This window comes from Symphalangus syndactylus, chromosome 11 (assembly GCF_028878055.3).
Source record: "Symphalangus syndactylus isolate Jambi chromosome 11, NHGRI_mSymSyn1-v2.1_pri, whole genome shotgun sequence".
Classification (NCBI taxonomy): Eukaryota; Metazoa; Chordata; class Mammalia; order Primates; family Hylobatidae; genus Symphalangus; species Symphalangus syndactylus.
The window spans coordinates 100097045-100119881 of NC_072433.2; the positions used below are offsets into that span (position 1 = coordinate 100097045).

Consider the following 22837-nt stretch of genomic DNA (forward strand, 5'->3'; position numbering starts at 1 on the left):
TTTTCCAGGAACCTATCAAAGACGTTGAGGACTTACTATACTTTGGAAATCTGGAAAGGAGGTAAGAGGACATTCATGGCTATGAAAACTAAGAATCCTAATGAGCCTTCTGGCTTAAACACACACCAGTGGGCAAAGCTGGTTTTCTTCTTTCTTACTCAGGATCGGCTATGCCTATGCCCAGAGATGACACCATTAACTACTTCAGAGTTGGTTCATTTAGAATCAGGTGTTAAAAGTTGCTTTTTTAAACAAACAATCCCTGTAAAAATCCTAACTCAAATAAAAGCGCAGCTCCGACAGGTGAGATGTTACAAACATCTCCCCTGGTCCACCTGATTCCAACCAAGCAGTCCCCTCTTTACCAGAATGACTTTGCTCCAAAGTATGGTCCCAGTTTCCAAAAACACATGCTCCAGGGGATCGGTACTCGCTTCACACTAGTGGTTAGGTATTTGTCTAGTTTGGAAGCCTTCCATGCTGGGTCTTTATCAAGCTTTGCCTTTGATAGGGCTTGGGTTTGTGTCCCTGTCCAAAAACCATCCTGAATTGTAATCGCCAATGTTGGAGGAGGGGCTTGTTGGGAGGTTACTGGATCATGGGGGCAGACTTCTCCCGTGTTCTTCTCGTAATAGTGAGTTCTCATGAGACTTGGTTGTTTAAAAGTGTGTAGCACCTCCCCTGTCTCTCTTTTTCCTCCTTCTCTGGCCATGTAAGATGTGCTTGCTTCCCCTTCACCTTCTGCCATAATTGTAAGTTTCCTGAGGCCTCCCCAGTCATGCTTCCTGTACAGCCTGTGCAACTGTGAGTCAATTAAACCTCTTTTCTTTATAAATTACCCAATCTCAGGTAGTTCTTTATAGCAGTGTGAAAACGGACTAATACAGCCTTGAAATCTCATTTTCCAGGAAGGCTTCCCAGCCCTTTGGCACTCAGCCCTAAAAGTTGGTGATTTCATTCATTCAACAGTGTGTTCCCAGAGACTCACAGTGCTGGGCACGGAACATGTGCTCTACAGACACTGGATGAGATTAACATGTAAAATAAATGGAAGACTTTTTATAAGCCAACTTTTTCAAGTCCCAAGTTTTTGTTAATTTACTTGTTAATCAAGTATCAAATTTAAAACATATCAAATGACATTATGACAGCCTGCTAATAAGGCAGAAAGCTTTCAATTAAGATCCCCAAGGTAGAAAGTTGTCAGTGAAGTTAGAGACATAAGCCACAGAGAATTTTAGCCAGGCTAAGAAACAGAAGCAGCTGTACGCCTGCTACAATGTGGGCTGTAGCAAGACTGGCCATTCACCATATCCCTGCCGCCTCCCGAGGGCCAGCGCACACCACCCACCCCTCTTTTCCGACTGGGCACACACCATGCCTGGTAAAGCAATTCAAAGTGGGAGAAAGACCTACAGATTCTTTCAGCATCAACACAGACTTCCTGTGAAGGCAAGCTGTTATATCCCAGGGATGTAACACTTCAGATCTTGCTGTAGCTCTACGGCTGAAACCAGGAGGGCTGTTGCTTTGAGCATTCCTCTGTACTCTGCATACAGCAAGGCCCTCTTTAATTCCATCGAGCAACAAACACAAACCGAACAAAGTAACTCAGAAAATTAGAAAACAGAATAGTCAACTTTTAGGGCTGAACACCAAAGAGAAGACTGAAGGGTCTGGGAGGAAGGGAGAAAGAGTATCCACAGAGGTTACCCCTTGCTTTGTGTCCCATGTTGCCTCTGTCTACCTAAGACAAGAGGACTTATGAGAACAATGTTGTGGCAGTCTAAAAACTCCTCAGTATCACCTATAATGGACAAACTGACATTAGGAACCTCCTGCTGCAACATGGTAATGAGGACCATAACGCACATATGTTCTTGCAAAAAAAAAAAAGCTAACCTCAAGTCTTGTAAGAAAACAATCAAATCATCAGATTGGGGGACATTCTATGATACCACTAACCTGACGTCCTCAAAATGGCAATGTCACGAGAGACAAAACAGCAGGAGGGAGGATCTGTTCTAGATTAAAGGAGAGTCAAAACACATGAAAACTAAATATAATGTGTGAGCCTTGACTGGATCTGGGACTAAACAAAAGCAACCAAGGACATTAATAGGATAACTGGGGAAATTTGAATATGGATTGTGGATCGTCAATGCTTCATCAGTGGTAAAATTCTCAGGTATGATGAAGGTACTGTGTTTATTATAGGAGAAGGTTCCTTCTTAAGAGGTTTACACATATGCCTTTAGGGGGTGAAGCATCACGACATCTGCAACTTTTAAATGGCTTAGAAAAAAACGTATACACAAACACAAACGAGAGCAAGAGAGAGAAAAAAATCAAAATGTGGCAAAATGTTAACAATTGGTTGACTAAGATGAGTGGTTTATGGAGGTTTGTTTTACCTTTTCTGTAAGTTTGAAGATTTTTAAAATAAAAAGTTGAGAAAACACATACTTCAACATTCTAGGCAAGAAGGTCTCACATGGTCTGGATATGCTGCAGTGGAGATTTAATGTGGAGAGCACAAGATGACCGATTCTCAGTGCAGCCACCAGAACTGGAGAGCTCTCCTGCAAGTGTGTCTTCCACATCCAAATGATCACCAAGTACACAGGCACAAGTTGACAGGGACAGGAGGCAGAGAAATTCTAGGCAGAAAAGGGCAGGGTCCCTGGCGAAGCCCCACCCTGAAGCCTATAATCATGAGCCAAAGCGGGAACATGCAACCTTTTTTCTCCGCTGGAATGCTGCCTTTTCAAAAATCACCCATGGGCTACCCCGCCCCACATCCTATACCCATAAAAACTCTGACCTGACTGGCAGAGAGCAGAGAAGGGAAGAAGAGGAGAAGCAGCTGGATGTCAGAGACTGTGGTTTGAGGTCAGAGAGCAGCAGCTTGACTTCAGAGCGATGGCTTGACACCATTGCTTCGGAGAGGAGTCCGGCTGGCGACAGCCAGAATCCAGGGGAAGATTACCTTCCCGTTCCATCCCCCTTCTAGCTCAATTCCTGCTGAGAGCCACTTTTATTGGCAATAAAGTCCTCTGTATTCACCGCCCTTCAATTCTTCATAAGACCTGATTTTTCCTGGATGCCAAAGAAGAGCTTGGGTGCCATGGGTGCAGATGCTAAAGGGTGTCACACTGACCTACTGCCTTCAGTGGTGGTGAACAACTGCCTCATATGAAAAGGGAGAGGGCCCACTGAGCTGTTTAACACTTAAGCTGTCCACGAACAGCAAAGCTAAAAGAGCACTATAACATATGCCCTCTGGGGCTTTGGGGGTCACAGGTCCTCCCCCAAGAGATGCTACTGTGGGGCCATCACGGAGTTTTGCTCCTGCTGGTGCTCAAAAGCACTTGTTCCGGCCCCTGCACCCGCTCACCTCTGTGCTCCTCCTCCCTTGAGGGGTTGAGAGCTGCAGGCTGAGTAAGCAAAGCACCCCTGTCGCGAGGCACCCCTGTCACGAGGCCTGAGAAGGGGTCAAGGAAAATTTCCTATTTCAAAGTCAGGGTGGGGGGCCTCAGAAGTGAAAGATGCCACCCCACCACATTCTGACTATAGATCTCTGTTTCTTTTCTCAAAGCAATCGAGGCTGCATTTTCAGGACTTCTATTTTAGTAAAATCTTACCAGCTGGAGATTTGTTTTCATTTTCACTGTTGTCACTTTAGATTTCTGACACAGTTTGTTTCTGTGAAACAACAAACTCGGTCATAAATGTGAAGAGATAAGGAAGATAACCTAACATCACCTCCAGGAAGCTGTCCTCCAGGACTGCGAGCCTCTACTGGCCTTGGTGCCCATCTAGGATCCCCTGCTCTGCTCTGTCACAGCACCCCCACATAACTCCTAGCCATCCACCTCCAGCCTCAGTGGCAGAAAAGTTCTGTTTCACACATATGTGAAAAAAAGTTCAAATCTACATATAATCATTTTACTTATTTGACTACTGATCACCTGAAATGGCACAGCTTTAAAATAAGAATGATACCCAGTTTTGCAGAGGATGAGAGGAAATCTTTGGGGTAGAGAGGAGACAGCAACTGACAATATATAAGAAAAGACTTAATCATTCAATATCTTTGGGAAGTAATCTTGAAGAAATAGTTACAAGTATGTTTAGAGGATAAATTCCAACTCCTTCACTATGCCTCCATGGCTCTCTATCATCACTGACCACAGCCCAGCTCTCAGGCCTCACTTCTGCCCACTCTCCCCCAGGCTCACTAACCTCCAGTCCAAATGGCCCTTTCTTACTGCCTGGGTCACCTGCAGCAGCTCCAGATCCTCTTCAGATAGGCTGTCTCCTGCCCTTGAGAGCAAACAGTGGATCTTCCATTAGCACTCATCTCGGGCCCTGTGGCCCTCATGCTAACAGGAGTGAGAGGATTTCCACGCCACCAGGAGGAGGGGGAAGATGTGGTTCTGGCATCCAAATGTCATCTACAAAATATTTTCTCATAGCAGCAATGTTCACAGTGATGGCTGAGGATGCGGTAACAACACTAGAAAGGTCCCAAAGTTATTTCCATGACAGATTACATAGGCTTTCTGAGGCTGGTTTCAGGAGCTAACACTCCTTTATTATAATGCTGGTTTTAAGAAAAATTATGTCATGAATTTCAAATAACTAAAACCAAATCAACCTTAGAAGACATGGTCTGTTTAGAAAATTAAGACTGTTTATGTTATTAATAGAAGAGGAGTTCATGAATCCCAAGAATTATGGGAGCTCATTTTGAGTAAATGCTGTAGATTAATGCCTTTCCATTTCCATCTTATATCCCAAGTCTCTTTCGGGGACTGAAAAGTTATGGAACAGCAGAATTTGGGGAAAATATTCCAAAGTAACACAAACTGAAGTAGAACAATAACCTTTCCTGCTCTCAACCCTGGTTACTCTAAGGAAGATTCTGGAAAGACTTCAGGGGGTTCTCCTCAGTCGCTTAGCTCTGCTACCATTTGCAGACAGGTCTCATTTGACCAGGCTCAGATCCCTAGGAGAAAACACAGAGAGTGCCCCAGTGAATCAATGTTCAAACTGTTAACTGGTTCTCAGGGATGATCCCTATTATGACCCTCTCCAGAGAAATTAAGTTGCCCACATAAAGAAAAGAAAAAGGTAACAAAGGGCTTGGCCTGTTACACGAATGAGAGTACAACTTTCAGTCTGGTCTAACCTTTTCAGTCTGTGGACTAGAGGATCACTGACTATCTAGCCACCTCATTCCTAGCAAAAAGTGAGTATTCGCCAGACAGCCTGCCTTACCTGTGTAAACACTTTTCTCCAGGTCTGCAAAAACTGTTTTTGGCAGAGGCAGGGCTGCCTTTCTCTGCCCCGACCCTCTCTCCTCACTCTGAGTGGCTGCTTGACACTTGTAAACATTTTCTCCTGAAGCCATTAAGCCTCATCAGCCAGTAAGCCAGGAAAATCTGGCTTTAGCATCGAACATATTTCACAGTCACAACTGCACCAAAAAACCAGGTTTCATGTGTAAATTCTTCCTTGGTTGTCCTCCAAAACCTATTCATACAGAGGAAAAATCTAAGTGCTCACACCAGAAAGCAAGGTATTCTATGTACAGAACACCTTGTGGGTATAAGAGTAGATTTCAACTCTAAGGGTATAAACCTCAACCCTCAGGGTATAATGGTTTGATATTTCAACCTTGAGGGTATAATAGTTTGATTTTTTTTTAACAGTTTGATATTGATAAATTCCAGAAAAATAAAAATTTCTCACCCAAAATCAGAAGAGATCTCAAAATAACAGAATGCTTCACTGGCTGTGCAAAGGCCCATACAATCAGGGATTTTGTTTGTTTTGGAAACAGTTGCTCCAGAAAAGCACTGCTGCTGCATTAACAGAGGTGGGAATATGGTCCGCAGGAAAGGACAGCAAACATGCTCTAACATGCATGATGCAATGAGCCTGTGTGCACACATCTGTGCTCTGCTCTATTGCAGTACACAGAATCATTGGGTCCAAGAGTGTTGTTTCTATTTTAATATGAAGGGCCGCAAAATCTGATTGCAAATGCTTCGCTATTAAGCCAGGTGCTTGTCATCACACAGCTGCTCCCTAATTCCCCCATCAGCCCTAGAGACCTCAAAGGACTGCAGTAAGCAAATGACATCAACCACTTGCATGTCTTCCTGTTTAAACTGAGGAGTATCAAAGGAAAGCCATCTATAGAAACACAGGCGGCAACAACAAAAACAACTTCTTGGCTGTGTGGCCTTGGACAAGCGACTTACCCTCTCCAAACTTCATTACCCTGATTTTACAGATGAGGAGACCTCCAGGGCGTCCTTCCAGGTTGGGGATTAAACATGAGAGATGCGTGTAAATGCTTGACACAGGGTAAGTGAGCAAAGCATGTTAGTTGGTATACCCACCCTCTCTTTTAACAGCGAACCTTTGCCAGATGGAGGGCATAAAAACTCTAAGCAATAACTCCTACCTTGGCTTTGTCCACTTAATTACCTTTATTTTCTGAACAATTGTGGACCAAGTTTGATAAGAGGTAATTTTTTTTAAAAAAACATGCAATGTCACAGAGGCTGGCACCTTTCTCCTTTATTTGACTGCTTAGGTAAGTCAAAGCACTTTTTAATCGGATCGTTTATTCCTCCAGGCTTGGAAGACAGTGTCCAGGAACCAGCCTACTGAAGGGGCAGCTGGACTCTGATGGGTGGGGTATGAAAACAAAAGAAAAGTGCTTTTTGATGAAGCGGATAGGCTGGACTTAGTCCTGTTATCTTTGGAGATCAGCAAATATACTGCAGCAAATTCTGCAGCTCAAGAAAACCTCTGGGTTACTAATGCAGGTATGCAAATATAGCAACTATAATGAAATGGCTACTTTTAAATGATTTCCTATAATGGTGCTTATATATGGAAGCTTTTTTCCCTGTTGAAGAAATTTAATCGGAAAATGGAGAAGGAATAAGAAGAGGCAGACGGCCAGTGCCGATGAACAAACACACTGACGGCACTGTGTGAGCAGCTTTAACGAACTCTTCCGTGTTGTGCCCAAGTGTTTGTCCTCCTGGGGGATCTGGCAGAGCTGCCCCTGCCCAGTGCACCCTCCTCCTCATGGGCTCCGACCCCACTCAGCCCCAGATTCCTGCTTGGCTGTGACCTCTGGGAAGCATTCTTCCGTGTCCCTCCCCGAGGTTATCGCCAGGGCCACTGCAGGCCTGCTATGGAGTCCTAACTGCACTGTGAGGTCTTCCCTGTGGACCTGTCTGCATCCTCCAAAGAACTGTGAGCCTAGGATGGGGTTCATTCACTGCTGCTCAAGTATTTGAGTATCTCCTACGCGCAGGAACTGCTATGCTGGTAAATTAGGCAGGTAAAGTCCCTGCCCGCGTGGAGCCTGCACTCTGGCATGACAGCCAGATAAAGCTTGATAACACACAAGGAAATGAGTACAAACACAATCCATCCTCAGGGAGTGGTCCATGCTATGAAAGAAAATGAAGCAGGGAAAGGGAAGCAAGTGGCTGCATGAAAGTGAGGGATGAGGCGTGACTCTAGAGCGGAGGGCGGGGGGCCTTTGTGGAGACAGCTGCTGAGGAAGGAGGGCTCCAGGCAGAAGGAACAGCCAGCACAGAGCCCCCGGCAGGAGCAGCTCAGGCTGGAGGAACAGCAAGCCAGTGGCTGGAGCTGGAAGAAAAACAGGACAAATGGCCAAGGAGGCCAGAAGCAGGGAGTGCCCTGTTGGCTGCGTGTTGAGGAATCTAGAAGTCACTCTAGGCTTGAAGGATTTGAGGGTGGGAGCACAGTGACCTGACAGCAGATTCTGTCTTTCATCCCCAGTACCTAGCACAGCCCCAAGTGAGTTTGCTGACTAAATGAAAAAAAAAAAAAGCTTCTATGTGTGGGCAGAGAACATGTGTCAACACTGGGCAGGGAAGGTCACTCCCCTCCAGGAACTCAGTCTTCTCAGGAAAGAGGCTACCACCAGTTATAATTAACCCATGTATTTTTAAATGAGGGACAGAATGAAAAGAATGGTTTGGGAAAATGAGGATGCCCCATGGTGCAGACCGGCGGATGCTGGCTTCTGTGCAAGGACCAGTGCTACAGACACCACCTCATGTCGGGAGGTCCAAGAAGCCCCACAGGAAAGACATCCATGTAAGTGGGTTTATCCCTGCACTTCCCAAACTTATTTAATTATGGAACTTTGTTGGAGTGCAGGTCACTCATTAATTCCATAAAATACAATTTGAGAGAAGGGAATGGAGGGATCAGTATACAGCTGACACTCTACAATGATTAGCAATTTCTAGGCTGTTTAAATCTGTCTGGCTGTCTAAGGCGGAAGACAGAGTCCTGAAGCTTGGGGCTGCCAGGGTTAGAGATTTATGATGACTGTATGAACTTAGCACGTTGGTATGAACTTAGCATGCTGGTGTGAACTTGGCACATGCATGGTCTGGTTGCAGGGAGTTGTGTGTATTGTAACATAAAGCCCGGGGTCTGGGTTCAGTTTAGTTGGGGGAAGTGTCTTCACTCCTCAACATACTTCTGCCTGGCTTAAGCTGTACCAACATACAGCTCTCAATGGCTTCAATGTATTTTATTTGGCCTTAGATGCAATCCAGACTACTGATCGCTCCTTCCTTATTAGAGCCTCCTCTGCCCCACTGGCTTCCAGAATACCACCCTCCTCATTTTATTCCTTCATCTTTGGCTGGCTGACTGGTGGATTGGTTGATTACCTCATTCATTCATTCCCACTACTATCTTTAAACACATGTTATGTGCCAGGCCCTGTGATAACCTCTGAAGATATACTAGGAGATGAAACAAACATGCTTCTGCCTAGTGGAATTTAGTGGGAGAATCAGTCAAGCAAATAAATACTATTACATAATTTAAAATGTCAACGTGATAGTAGGATACAAATGGGGCAATGACAGAGTCAACAGTTATCATCTGCAAACACCCTGATGTCTCCCAGCTGCTTTTCTTCAGCCCAGGTCTCTCCTCTTGGTGTTTTATCTGAATGCCTACTGCCTTCTGAAGCATCTCCGCTCAAATACTTCAAGACACTATAAACCCATGGGCAAACAAAACACACGATCTCCACCTATCATATAGTTCCTGCCCAAGCAAAACAAAACTCAAAGCAAAACCACCTGGTCCTACTTCCTATGTGCCCTATCGGCGAGTGGCCCTGTTGTCCATCTGTTGTACAAACAAACTCTTATGGGGCATACACATCCCCCACCTTCAATTGGTTTCCAATCCTTCAGCAAATCTTGCCAATTTTACATCTTTATTAAATCTCAACTGCCACCACCCTAATCCGAGCAACAATTTTGCCCATTTAGACTTCTGCAATAGTTTCCAAGCTAGCCTCCCCAACTCATTCTTCATCTATGGATTCTTTCTCCACACTACACAGTGATTGATTCAAAATGCAAATCTGATTATCTCATTCTCTTCCCCCACCATTAAAAAATCTTTCAGTAGCTTCTTGTGGATCTTTGGGTAAAGGCCAAACATGGTCTCTGTCATGGCCTGTAAGACTCTGCATGGCCTAGCTCCTGCCTACCTCTCCAGCCCCCCTCACACCTCTGTGTCCTCCATCCATGATGATCTTCAGTCACCTCCTTAAATGCATTCCTCTCCCTCACTGGATGCTATTCCCTTCCTTGACCTGCTTAATACCTACTGATCCTCCAGCTCTGAGGTCAAACGCCTTCCTAGAGGAAGCCTTCTTGTAACCCTAGACTGAATCAAATTTCTTTGGATACACTCTCATAGTACTGTGTTCCATAATGTTGTAGCACTTATAGGATTTTAATTAAACCCAAATACGTAATCTTTGATTAAAATCCCTCTCCCCAACAAAGTTTTAACTTCCAAGAAAAACTCATTATAAAACTCAAGAAAACTGACTATATGTACCTCTTCTTTCTCCTGGTTCTTTTTCCATCTTTCCCATACATGTAAACATGTCTGTCCTAAGATATGCTGCTCCTCCCTCTTTTGACTCCACACCCTTCAACCACAGGGATCACCTTAGTTCAGATAACTTCAAAGCCGCTTCCCTCAACCTCGATCTCTTTCCAAATATCCAGGTAGGCAAGACCAGTAGTTTTGTAACATTTTGACTGCAACCCAGTTAGAACACTCATTTGGCAACTTACTGCCTACAAAGATGCAAGAAACAAATTTCATGAAACAATATTGTCACTTGCTTTCCTATCAGCTTTCATTTAAAAATACTTTTTCATATAATTTCAAGACCCAATAGTAGGTCACACCCTGCAGTAAAATAAATCATACCAGGTATTTTACACATGGATATTTCTCTACAACCTCAAACATAATATGACTATTTCCCAACTCACTTCTCAAAAAAACTTCCTGAGGAATATATGATCATTCTCTTAGTCACTTAGGAACAACACATTGGAGTCATTTTGGATTCCTCCTTCTTGCCCAATCTAAGTAGTTGTTAAAACCTACTGGGGTTCTTCCACTGCATTGTGTTGGCCCCCATCCCATCCCTTCCATTCCCACCATCATAGTTCAGATATTACTGTAATTTGGAATACTGCAATAGCCTTTTAAACTGGTTCCCTACTTCCAGAATTTTCAAATAGAAGTGACTTATGTTTGAATCACAATTGTATCAGAGCAGAAAGCTTCAGTTCCATTTTGACTAACAAAGTAATGTGTAAGGGACTGAAATACATGTGACTTCATCCACTCAGCAAACTCCTTGAAAAACTAAATTTTAATTCAGGCTGCCTCACATTTCCAAAATTTCTATTACAATCCAGAAACCAAACTCTGGCTTGGTGGTAAGGGCAGGCAGACTCACCCATGTCAGCAGTGACCATGGTAGACTGGTTTTCGGGGATAGAGACAGAGGTCTGGTCTTGGTCCATGCTTCGAGAGTCCTCGTTGACCTCGTGTTGGCTCTGGCTGAGTTCTGATCGCAGTTCTGAGTACTCATCTTCCTCCCTGAGAAAAAAGGAGAGTTGGCCACCACTGACAGAGGATATAAGACAATCCCCTAGAGAATATGTCTTTTAAGGACAAGAAAAAGACATTCAGAGAGAAAACAGATTTCTCTCCCAGGCCACAGGGACCAGGATTCCTCCCAGGCCAAATAGATAGTCACATCTATGGTCAGTGAGTGAAGATGAAAGGTTGCCTCTGTGTGCACATAACATACCTGTATACCAAACGAGATTCATCTATCAGCCTGCAGAAACTCTTCCCCTTTAAAGATTACTGAAGAAACTAGATTTCTTCACCTCCTCAAATTCCGAGGGGAAAAAGAACTGAGGCTACTGTGAACCAAATAACTAAGAGTCTAGCACACAGAAACAGCATGCTCTACCACCTGGAGGGGCCCACAGCAGCTTCCTTCTTGAAGGAGGCTGGAGTTTGGAGATGGGGTTGGAGCTGTTGGGAAACCAGAACCTCATCTGTGCAGATCAAACTAGACTTTTTTGAAAGGTATATGGATCAGCATGTATAAGAAAGACTAGGCTAACTTCCCAAAGAAAGTAGGTAGAACTGGGGGGTAGGAAGAGAGGATGCAATGAGGAGAACACAGAGCACTGAATGAGAGAACACCACTGAACGGTCTATTTCCTTTAATTTGCACTTGCTAACAAGAAGACAACATTTAAACCCCACCGTGTTTTATTTGTATACACACATCTACCTCTTCTCAGCCCTTCAGAGGTCCCTCAACCTCTGGTCTCTTCACTGTACTATTAGCAAGCTGAGAAACTTAGAATTGCAGTGCGTATTTCAGAGCACATGCACTGCCCCCTTCCCACACCACCACCATCACCACACATACACTGGACACAGGTATGGAGACAGCAAAATGAACCCTCTTTGAAGGATCTATTTTGCAAGTGAACCAGTAGGGGAAACTGTCAGGGGATTTAAATAGGAGTGGAATGCCCATTTGGGTCTGCTCAGCTTCAAGGGCAGGTTGTCTGTGAAGAAAGCTAGGAATCAGAAATCTCAGCCTGGCATTCATTTTAAGTTGTCAACAACCAGAGGAGAAGAAAGTTTACAGTGTTGGATTCTGGGTGGACCAAGATGATGACTGGTGATCATTAGGGTTTAGGAAGGCAAGCGGGAGACACATCTATAAATCAGAGAAATGTGAAGAACAGAAATCTTGGTTCTCTTAAGATACTAAATTTCTCCCAGGAAAGGGATTCAGCTGAGCCCATGCTTTATAAAGTATTGTTAATAAAAGTTACCCAGAAAACTGGGAAAGCTTTATGTAGATGTAAAGCCCCATGACATGAAAAATATGAATTAGAGAGTGGTGAAGACAAAAAAAAATACAGGCTAATGTTCTATGAATAAGTTAATTATTAGACATCTACAAAAGTCAACAATAATTAGGTTTAGGAAAGAAAATGATTAAAAAGCACTCTTAAGTGCCTTTTTGGTCTACAGGATGATTGTGCACTGATAGACACATTAGCTCTCCTTTCAGTCAGCACTTAAAATTCTGATTTTAGTTAAGAGAGATTTTGTGTATGATGAATAAATTACCTTTGTTGCATGGCCAACGTAATCAGCTTTAGCTCAGCCGAGACTTTTTTGCAGCCAAGAAAGCAAGTGATAAATGCTGCTGCCGTTTCTTTGGTATAAATGGCATTTGTAAAATCTTTAATAGCCACCTTAAACCCTCCTGGCTTGGCAGATTCGAAAACATATATTTCTTGCCAAATCTCCTGCTTTGTAGAGAATTACTTCTAGAGATTACTAGGCTGAACTTTATAAAGGAGTGAATTGGGAAGGTGTGGGAAAGGGAAGCTATTATTGTAGAAACATTCCCTTCTGAGGTCAGAGCGCAGTCTGAAGGAGAACCATAGCACATTAAGCAGTAGGTTTTCTGTGTCACAAAATGCAAACTAAAAATTCCCATTCAATGTATTTCAGCACTACAACAAAGATAGGAACACAAAGACTGCACAGATGTCTTCAAGGAGACAAAGATGTTCACAAGAAGGATGCTGTGGGTGAACACAGGTGGAATATCTGGGGCTGCCAGTGGGGAGTGACCAGAGAAGACCTCCTGGGTGGAGCAGCGCTCAAGATCCGTCTCGAGGCAATTTCAGTTAGGTCACGAGTGTGGAATAGCACAGGCAAAGGCTCAGAGGAGCTGCGAACGTGCAGAACTTGGAGGGCAGCAAGTGGTTTACTATGGCTGAAACCAAAATATGGCACAGGATGGAAACATGAGGCTGGAGAGGCACTCGTACTACTTGTTGACTGGGCAGTTTGAGCAAAAGGAAAATATATTGCACCGGAGGATGCAAATAATCAGGGTTAGATGGAAGAAATAAAAATACAATGTGGAAAGTCTAGGAATTTAGAGGAAGGAGTAAATGTTGCCAAGATCTTGTGTGGAAACAGATAAAACGAGAAGAAGAGAAACGCATTCCAGCTATGGTAATCATTGTAAGTATTCTAGAACAAAAACGACACATGCCAACAAAGTAAATAGTCATTAGAGGTGGAAAGCTACCTTGCGAGAACAGGGAAGATTTTGTGCCACAAAGAGTGACGTATAAAAAGGTTAAACTGAGCTTAAATATTAGAAAGTTCATGCACCCTGTTGTGTCTCCCATTGACTTTGGTAAAAAATCATAGAGCTGCATATCCTTATCTCTCATTGGCATCATTCCCGAAAGGGGGGCTGGAAACTGGGACTGGGAAATGACAAAAGCAATTCTCAGAGGGTCCTCTGTAAACTAACTCAATTTGTGATTGCAGTATGCATGGTAGACTGATGATTGGGGGTCTTCTTTACCATTCAGGAGCATTGTTCCATCAAGAGCTATGGAATAAGTAAAAAGCACCAAGAGTCCCTGGCAGTTTTATAAAGACAAGATTTTGAGTTGTGCTTTCTGCAGTGGCTCTGCACGCACAGCCTAGAGGATGCCTGGTGAGGATGTGTGGCTAATGACACAGCACAACAGCATCTCAAGATGACTTCTGTTTGTTATATATACAGGCATTCTTCTCAAGCAATAACTTATTTCTTTGGGGAAAAAATGCCTCCCAAAAAAACACCAACTGCTAATGCTGGGTGATGAAAAAGAGGAAAATGTAAAAACATGGAAAAAAAAGTGTCCATTTAACACCAGAAAAACAGCAGCTCTGATAAACTCATAAACGTTGAAAGTGACACTCTGTAGTGGTAGGTTTATAATAATGGAATTACAAAGTTCTCAGGTGTTTCTCCTTGGAACATAAAGGGTCAACTCACAAGATTCCAAATGCATATTGTTTCATTCATGTAGAAGCATCTGTGAAGCACATCCAAGTTGCTTTAAGGGATGCAACCATTAATGCTTGCTCCTAGCTTAAACAACATAACAAATGCTCCTATACACTTGCCTATATAATGACCAGCAGTGGCAGAAAAGTCACAGGCTGGCAGACTGGAAGGGATTTTAAAGACTGTTTTAGCCAGGACCACTACCTTTATTTTACAAACAAGACAAATGGGGCTTTGAGAGGCAACTTACCTAACATTATGCAACCACTAGCACAGCCTAATTCCTAAATTTTGTACCAATGAGACAATATGTAGTTGACCCTTGAACAACATGTATTTGAGCTGCATGAATCCATTTATATGCAAATTTTCTTTCCATAAATATATCTGAAAATTTTTTGGAAATTTGTGACAACTTGAAAAAAACTCAGATGAATCGTATAGCCTAGAAATACAAAAACAAATTTTTTAAGGAATGTCATAAATGCATGAAATATATACATTAGGTTGATGCAAAAGTAATTGCAGTTTTGCTTTTGAAAGTAACGGAAAAAACCGCAACTGCTTTCACGTAACCTAATAGATACTAGTCTATGTGTTAATTGACTGCTTATGTTATCTGTAAGGCTTCAAGTCAACAGTAGACTATTAGTAGTTAAGTTTTTGGTGAGTCATGAGCTATATGTGGATTTTTAACTGCACAGTGTAGGGGTTGGTGCCACTATCCCTCATAATGTTGGGTTTTTTTTAACTCTTATTTTAGGTTCATGAGTACATGTGAAGGTTTGTTATGCAGGTAAACTCGTGTCTTGGGGGTTTGTTGTACAGATTATTTCATCACCCAGCCCAATACCCAATGGTTATATTTTCTGCTCCTCTCCCTCCTCCCAGCCTCCACCCACAAGTAGGCCCCAATGTCTGTTATTCCCCTCCTTATGTCCATTTGTTATCATTTAGCTCCCACACACAGTATTCGATTTTCTATTCCTGCATTAGTTTGCTAAGGCTAATAGCCTCTGGCTCCCTCCATCTTCTGCAAGACATGAGCTTGTATTTTTTATGGCCACATAGTATTCCATGGTATATACGTACCACATTTTCTTTATCTAATCTGTCACTGATGTGTATTTAGGTTGATTCCATGTCTTTGCTATTGTGAACAGTGCTGCAATGAACGTTTGCATGCATGCGTCTTTATAGTAGAAGGCTTTATATTCCTCTTGGTATATACCCAGTAGTAATGTGATTGCTGGGCTGAACGCTAGTTCCGCTTTTAGCTCTTTGAGGAATTGCCATACTGTTTCCCACAATGACTGAACTCATTTACCCTACCACCAACAGTGTATAAGTGTTCCCTTTTCTCTGCAACCTCACCAGCATCTGTTATTTTTTGACTTTTTAATAGTAGCCATTCTGACTGGTGTAAGATGGTGTCTCATTGTGGTTTTGATTTGCATTTCTCTAATGAGCAGTAATATTGACCTTTTTTTCATATGCTTGTTGGCTGCATGCATATCTTTTGAAAAATGTCTGTTCATGTCCTTTGCCCACTTTTTAATGGGGTTGTTTTTCTCTTGCAAATTTGTTTAAGTTCCTTATAGATGCTGGACAGACCTTTGTTTGATGTATAGTTGCAAATATTTTCTCCCATTCTGTAAGTTGTCTGTTTACTCTGTTGACAGTTTCTTTTGCTATGCAGAAGCTCTTAAGCTTCATTAGAACCCATTTGTCAATTTTCGCTTTGTTGCTATTGCTTTTGGTGTCTTTGTCATGAAATCCTTGCCCTTGCCTCCATGAAGAATATTGCCTAGGTTGTCTCCTATAACCCTCACATTGTTTAAGGGTCAACTGTAATGTCACGACTGAAGGAAAAGATATTTCATTGTTTATTAAAGATTCCTTCTCATTATTGGTTAGGGGTAAAATAATTTAATTAGAAGAGGGAAAAGTCAATGGAAGTATAATTCTTACCATGCTCTCTAGACTTCAAACTGAAAGTACTATGGAGTCAACAGCATTTGATAGACTGTCATGTCACTAACTATCCACATTATCTATCTCATTTTGGGTGCACATTCATGCCTTCCACTGGACTGGAGTGATTTGTGGAGAAGAGCCAGATGGTCATCTGCCTGCCTTGACAGCTGTCAAGCTGTCAGTCAGCTGTGGCCAACTAATCCACCCTACTTGACCTGGTGTTTTTTGGGTGAATTGCATTCTTTCTTAAATTAAAAGTAGACTTGGCTTTAAATGGCTGGCTTTTTTTTAAAGAACAAAGTTTTTTTTTTTTTTTTTTTTTTTTAAAGCTATTGGAAGGAAATGTATTCCTTTTAGTTCTCTGAAAGAATCTATTACAGGAAATAAGTGATGAATAAAGTCCTCGTTCTTTCTTCAATACTATCTCATTTTTTCAGATAGCATAGAGAAGATCAGATTCATCTATGAATCTTTTGGTGAATAATTGAACAAATGGGATTTTGAAATGCTCTTCTATGAATGTAACAATCCATTTTTGTCTTAACAAGAGCTCATATAAGATCCATATTCAAGAACTTCCAAATATTAAAAAAGAGATTGATATAGACCACACAGGAAAACATGGAGAGAGAAACACTCTTCTTTCTGTGTTTTATTTTTATTTCATTGCATTATACTTTTTAGACTGTAAATTAATCAGAACAACATGTTTTGCTGGCAGACAAGGAGGTTTCGGTTACAGTGTTTGAAATGCAACAACATGAAGATGAACAGATGCCTGTGTGTTGTTGGCTGCATGTATATCAAGATGTACATGATACCAACAACACACAGGTAACTGTGTGCCCAGAGATCAGGAGAAACATCAAGCTCCTGGTGCAAGCCTGAAATCTTAGTGGTCAGATTATATTACAGTAGATAGAGACTCTGGGATGTTTTCTCTCTCTGTCCTCAAATGAGGGGTCATTTTGTAGCAGACCCAGTAAGCAGAAGGGGTTAGTACCAATGCTGAGATCACAGAGATAGGAGGGTTCTGTGCCTTGGGGCTGCTGCTGTATGAGGTTAAAGGTGTGAGAGAGAGAGTTTAGGATAGGAGCCTAGGCTGAGGACAAATTTGGTGGAGGGAAGAGAAGATCAACAGTCTGCAAGGTCCTAGAGGTTTAAGAAGAGTGCCGTCAGGAAGGAAAGAGGGCCTAGGGTCAAATGCCATAGAAAGGGACCAATGACAAGAAAATGTCACTGGATTTTTCATTTAAGAAATCATTGGTGATTTTCAAGAAAGGTGTTTTAGTCAGCTCAGGCTGCCATAAAAAGATACCATAGACAGGGTGGCTTAAACAACAGAAATTTATTTTCTCACAGTTCTGGAGCCTAGATCCTCCAAGATCAAGGTCCAGCATGGCTGCTTTCTGGTTAGGGCTCTTACTGGCTTCCAGATGGGTGACTTCTCCCTGTGTCCCCATATGGCTGGGAGGAAGAGAATATACATGCAAGCTGTCTTATGTCTCTTCTTAAAAGGCAATACGCCAAAAAACAACCCCATCAAAAAGTGGGCAAAGGATATGAACAGACACTTTTCAAAAGAAGACATTTATGCAGCCAACAAACATTTGAAAGAAAGCTCATCATCACTGGTCATTAAAGAAATGCAAATCAAAAACACAACAAGATACCATCTCACACCAGTTAGAATGGTGATCATTAAAAAGGCAGGAAACAACAGATGCTGGAGAGTATGTGGAGAAATAGGAACACTTTTACACTGTTGGTGGGGGTGTAAATTAGTTCAACCATTGTGGAAGACAGTGTGCCAATTCCTCAAGGATCTAGAACAAGAAATACCATTTGACCCAGCAATCCCATTATTGGGTATATACCCAAAGGATTATAAATCATTCTGCTATAAAGACACATGCACATGTATGTTTATTGTGGCACTATTCAGAATAGCAAACACTTAGAACCAACCCAAATGCCCATGAAGGATAGACTGAATTAAAAAAATGTGGCACATATATACCATGGAATACTATGCATCCATAAAAAAGAATGAGATCATGTCCTTTGCAGGGACATGGATGAAGCTAGAAACCATCATTCTCAGCAAACTGATACAGGAACAGAAAACTAAGCACCACATGTTCTCACTCATAAGTGGAAGTTAAACAATGAGAACATATGAGCACAGGGAGGGGAACATCACACACTGGGGCCTGTCAGGGGATGGGGGGCAAGGTGACAGACAGCATTAGGAGAAATACCTAATGTATGGTATGGGTACAGCCAACCACCAGGCACATGCATACCTATGTAACAAACCTGCACGTTCTGCAGATGTATCCCAGAACTTAGGTATAATTTTTAAAAAAATGAAAGAAAGGCAATATACCCTCTTGAGAGCCTGCTATGGTTTGAATGATTGTCCCCTCCAACTCTCATGTAGAAATTTCATCCCCAGTATTGGAGATGGAGTCTAGTGGGAGGTGTCTGGGTCATGGGAGTGGATCCCTCAAGAGATTATTGCCCTTCCTTGTGGGTGAGTGAGTTCTCACTCTATTAGTTCCTTGGAGAGCGAGTTGTTGAAAGAGCCTGGCACATCATCCCTCTCAGGCCATGTGATACCTGCACAGCCGGCTCCACTTCCCCTTCTGCCATGAGTAGAAGCAGCCTGAAGCCCTCACCAGAAGCAGATGCCAGTGCCATGCTTCTTGTACAGCCTGCAGAACTGTGAGCCAAATAAACCTCTTCTATTTATAAATTACCCAGCCTCAGATTCCTTTATAGCAACAAAAAGGGACTAAGACAGGGCCCCACTCTTCAGACTTCATCTAACCCTGATTCTCTCCCAAAGGCCGCATCTCCAAATACCATCACAATGGGGGCTAGGGCTTCGATATATGAATTTGGGGAGGGGGAACCATAGTTCAGTTCATAGCAAGAGGGTTTTGGTAAACTGTTGGAATCAGATGCCACACAGCAGCAGTGAGCTAACGAGCAAAGGGGAGATGAAGCAGAGAACATGAACAACTCATGGGACTTGGTAGTGAGAGGCTGATGTTATGAGAGTAGCTTATAGAAAAGAAAATAACCTCCTTGGGAAAGAAAAGATCTCACGTTTAATTTGCTTAGAAATCCTTCTTTATTTTCTTTTCACATCCAGTGAGCTACTGATATATCTTTCCATTTCCCCCATCCCACTGTATAATCTCCCCAAGTCAGATGAACATTTAAAAAAAGCCACTCGTAACAGTTAAGAGAAAGAGCACATGTTACAAAACAGTGCATGTTATATGATCAGATTTAAAATATTCATGAATAAAATTTTTCAGAAGGACTTATGTATAAAGTGTTTAGTGTTTAATCCTAGGAGATAGGATTTAGGATACATTAGGCAGGGTTCAGTTAGGAAAACAAACTGCACTGCATGTTTCAAGTAGAAAGGATTTAACTTAGTTCCATGCCTGCAAAATTGCTGGAAGGGCTGCAGAAAAGAGAGGTGAGTGAAGGCCACCAAGAGCTGTCAGATTTGCCAGAACTGCTACTGACTTTGCACCACCATGGCCTGAGGGAGAATGGCTCCCACCTCCCTCTGCCTTCCAAACCCATGTGAGTGCATTTCATAGGCAGAGCTAAAACTCGATCCAGAACCCAGCTGGTAAGAGAATCTGAGAGGTAGTTCCCAGGCCCTCTTTGATTCTGGGGAGAATAAAGAGAGGGGTGGGAATGGTATCAAGTGCCAGACAACTGCTATCATAGTCTCTACCCTCTTTAGCTACTCAGTGACCAAACATACGCACCCTCTTATCCATACCACAATTTCTAAATCTCAATAGCAATGATACTAACCTTCTCTGTAGTCATTCCTCGATTCAATTTAAATATGTTCAACTTTTCAAAACGAGAGATTCAAAGTATCATCACTTATAGTGTGGGATATAAGGGGTTTTTTTTAATAACTTGATTAATTTTTTATTTTCTAATTTATAATTTTTTTTGAGTTTTCTATTAATTGGAACTTTACAAGGATTCAATTTCCTTAAAATTTTAAACATTATTCCTAACAATAGTATTGTAAAGTGATCTTCACTCTTCCAGTTCAATGACAAACCCACCTAGATATCATGTAACCTATCTACTAAATTATGAGTTTCACCAGTACCAACTCACCCTATATGAAATAATAGGAGAAAATAAGAGGAAAAAGAAAAGTGCATATGTGTGTGTGTATATATATGCTATATATATATGCTATATATATATGCTATATATATGCTATATATATATGCTATATATATGCTATATATATGCTATATATATGCTATATATATGCTATATATGCTATATATATGCTATATATGCTATATATATGCTATATATGCTATATATATGCTATATATATATGCTATATATATATGCTATATATATGCTATATATATATGCTATATATATATACACACACAGAAGCAAGAAATATATATATATATATACAAGCAAGAAAATATGCACAGCCTAGCCATCTTTTCTGCAACTGGTCATGAGGCTATAGTTGATATTTATAACTTCCCTCCACTAGGAAATCCATATTTTATTTGTTTGGCTAGCATCTCAGCTGGTTAGAATTAGTTCTTTACTTAATGAAGTAATCCAAAATCTTTATTCCTCAAGGGCCTAGCCCTTAGTGGACTGACTTGTATTTGGCCTGACTTGTATTGAGTTGTTCTAATCTACTAACTTTTACCACTGGATAATTACTAGAAGGTATCCTAGGGATTCCCATGTGTTTCAGACATAGTACTCAGTGTCCCAATTTCCTCTTGATAGTTACTCCAGCCAGTACAGTAACTCCCTTCTTTGCTTGTTGGCTCAGTGGCATGGGGTGTCCCAAAGGGCCAAACAGGTGGCAGTCACTGGAATCATTTTTATATTCTCTGATGGAGAACTCTCTAAGATTTCAAACTAGCAGAGCTCAAAGTTGCAAAAATAAGAAGCTATAATTTTTTTTTTTTTTTACTGATACAGGATAGATACGTATTTTCAGCGTACCTGTGACATTTTCATACATTTATAATGTGTAATAATCAAGTCAAGATAACTGGGATATCCATCACCTTCAACATGTATCTTTTCTTTATGCTGGGAACATACAAATTATTCTCCAGTAGCTACTTTGAAATATAAAATATTATAGTCACTCTATTGAATTATCAAACACTAGGTCTCACTTCTTCTATCTACCATATTTTAGTACCCATTATTCAACCTCTCTTCATCCCTCTCTCCTCCCTACCCTTCCCAGCCTCTAATAACCACCAAAATACTCTCTATCTTCATGAGATCCACCTCCTTAGCTCCCACATGAGTAAGAACATGCGAAATTTGTTTTTTTGTGCTTTCTGGCTTTTTTCATGTAACATAGCAACCTCCAGTTCCATTCATGTTGCTGTGAGAGGATTTCATTCTTTTTTTAATAGCTGATAATATTCTCTTGTGTATATCTTCATCCATTCATCTGTTGATAGGCACTGACATTGATTTCAAATTTTGGCCACTGTGAACAGTGCTGCAAGAAACAAGGGAATGCAGCTATCTCTTCAATATATTGATGTCCTTTCTTTTGGATATATACCCAGTAAGGGAATTACTGGATCATATGGTAGTTCTATTTTGAGTTTTTTGAGGAATTTTCATACTGTCTTACATAGCGGTTGTAGTAATTTACATTTCTGCCAAGAGTGTATGAGACTTCCTCTTTCTTACAGATCCTTGCCAGCATCCATTATTCCCTATGCTTTGATAGAAGCCATTTTAACTGGGGAGAGAGAATATCTCATTGTGATTTTGAATACTTTTTCATTTACCTGTTGGCCATTTGTATGTCTTCTTTTGAGCAATGTCTATTCAGATCTTTTGCTCATTTTTAATCAGATTTGTTTTTTGTGCTACTGAGTTCCTTATATTCCTTGCCAATGGACAGTGTGCAAATATTGTCTCCCATTCTGTAGTTTGTCTTTTCACTTTCATTATTTCCATTGCTGTGTGGAAGCTTTTTAGTTTCATGTAATCCCATTTGTCTAGTTTTGCTATCATTGCCTATGCTTTGGAGGTCTTACTAAAAATTCTTTGCCCAGACTCAATGTCCTAGTGCATTTCCTTAATGTTTTCTCTGAGTAGTTTGATAGTTCAGGTCTTATGTCTAGGTTTTAATCTGTTCTGATTTTTGTAAATGGTGAGAGATTGGTGTCTGGTTTCATTCTTCTGCATATGGATATCCACTTTTCCCAGCACCATTTATTGAAGAGACTGTTCTTTCCCCCACTGTATGTTCTTGGTACCTCTGTCAAAAATGAGATGACTGTAGATGACTGGATTTATTTCTGGATTCTCTATTATGTTTCATTGCTCTATGTGTCTGCTTTTGTGCCAGTACTATGCTGTTTTGGTTTCCACAGCTTTGTAGCATAATTTGAACTCAAGTAGTGTGATCCCTCCAGCTTTGTTCTTTTTGCTCAGGATTGGCTTTGGCTATTTGGGCTTTTTTTTTTTTTTTTT

At 41.5% G+C, this 22837-nt stretch overlaps 1 protein-coding gene across 3 annotated transcripts in view; it reads right to left on the bottom strand.

The window, feature by feature from the left end:
- MCC (MCC regulator of WNT signaling pathway) overlaps nt 1–22837 on the bottom strand; it is a 470217-nt gene that overhangs the window by 88712 nt on the left and 358668 nt on the right. For all 3 annotated transcript variants that reach the window (XM_055298398.2, XM_063612914.1, XM_055298399.2), the window contains one exon: nt 10865–11007. In XM_055298398.2, coding sequence (XP_055154373.1) covers nt 10865–11007 — 143 coding nt within the window. The remainder of the gene's footprint in view (nt 1–10864; nt 11008–22837) is intronic.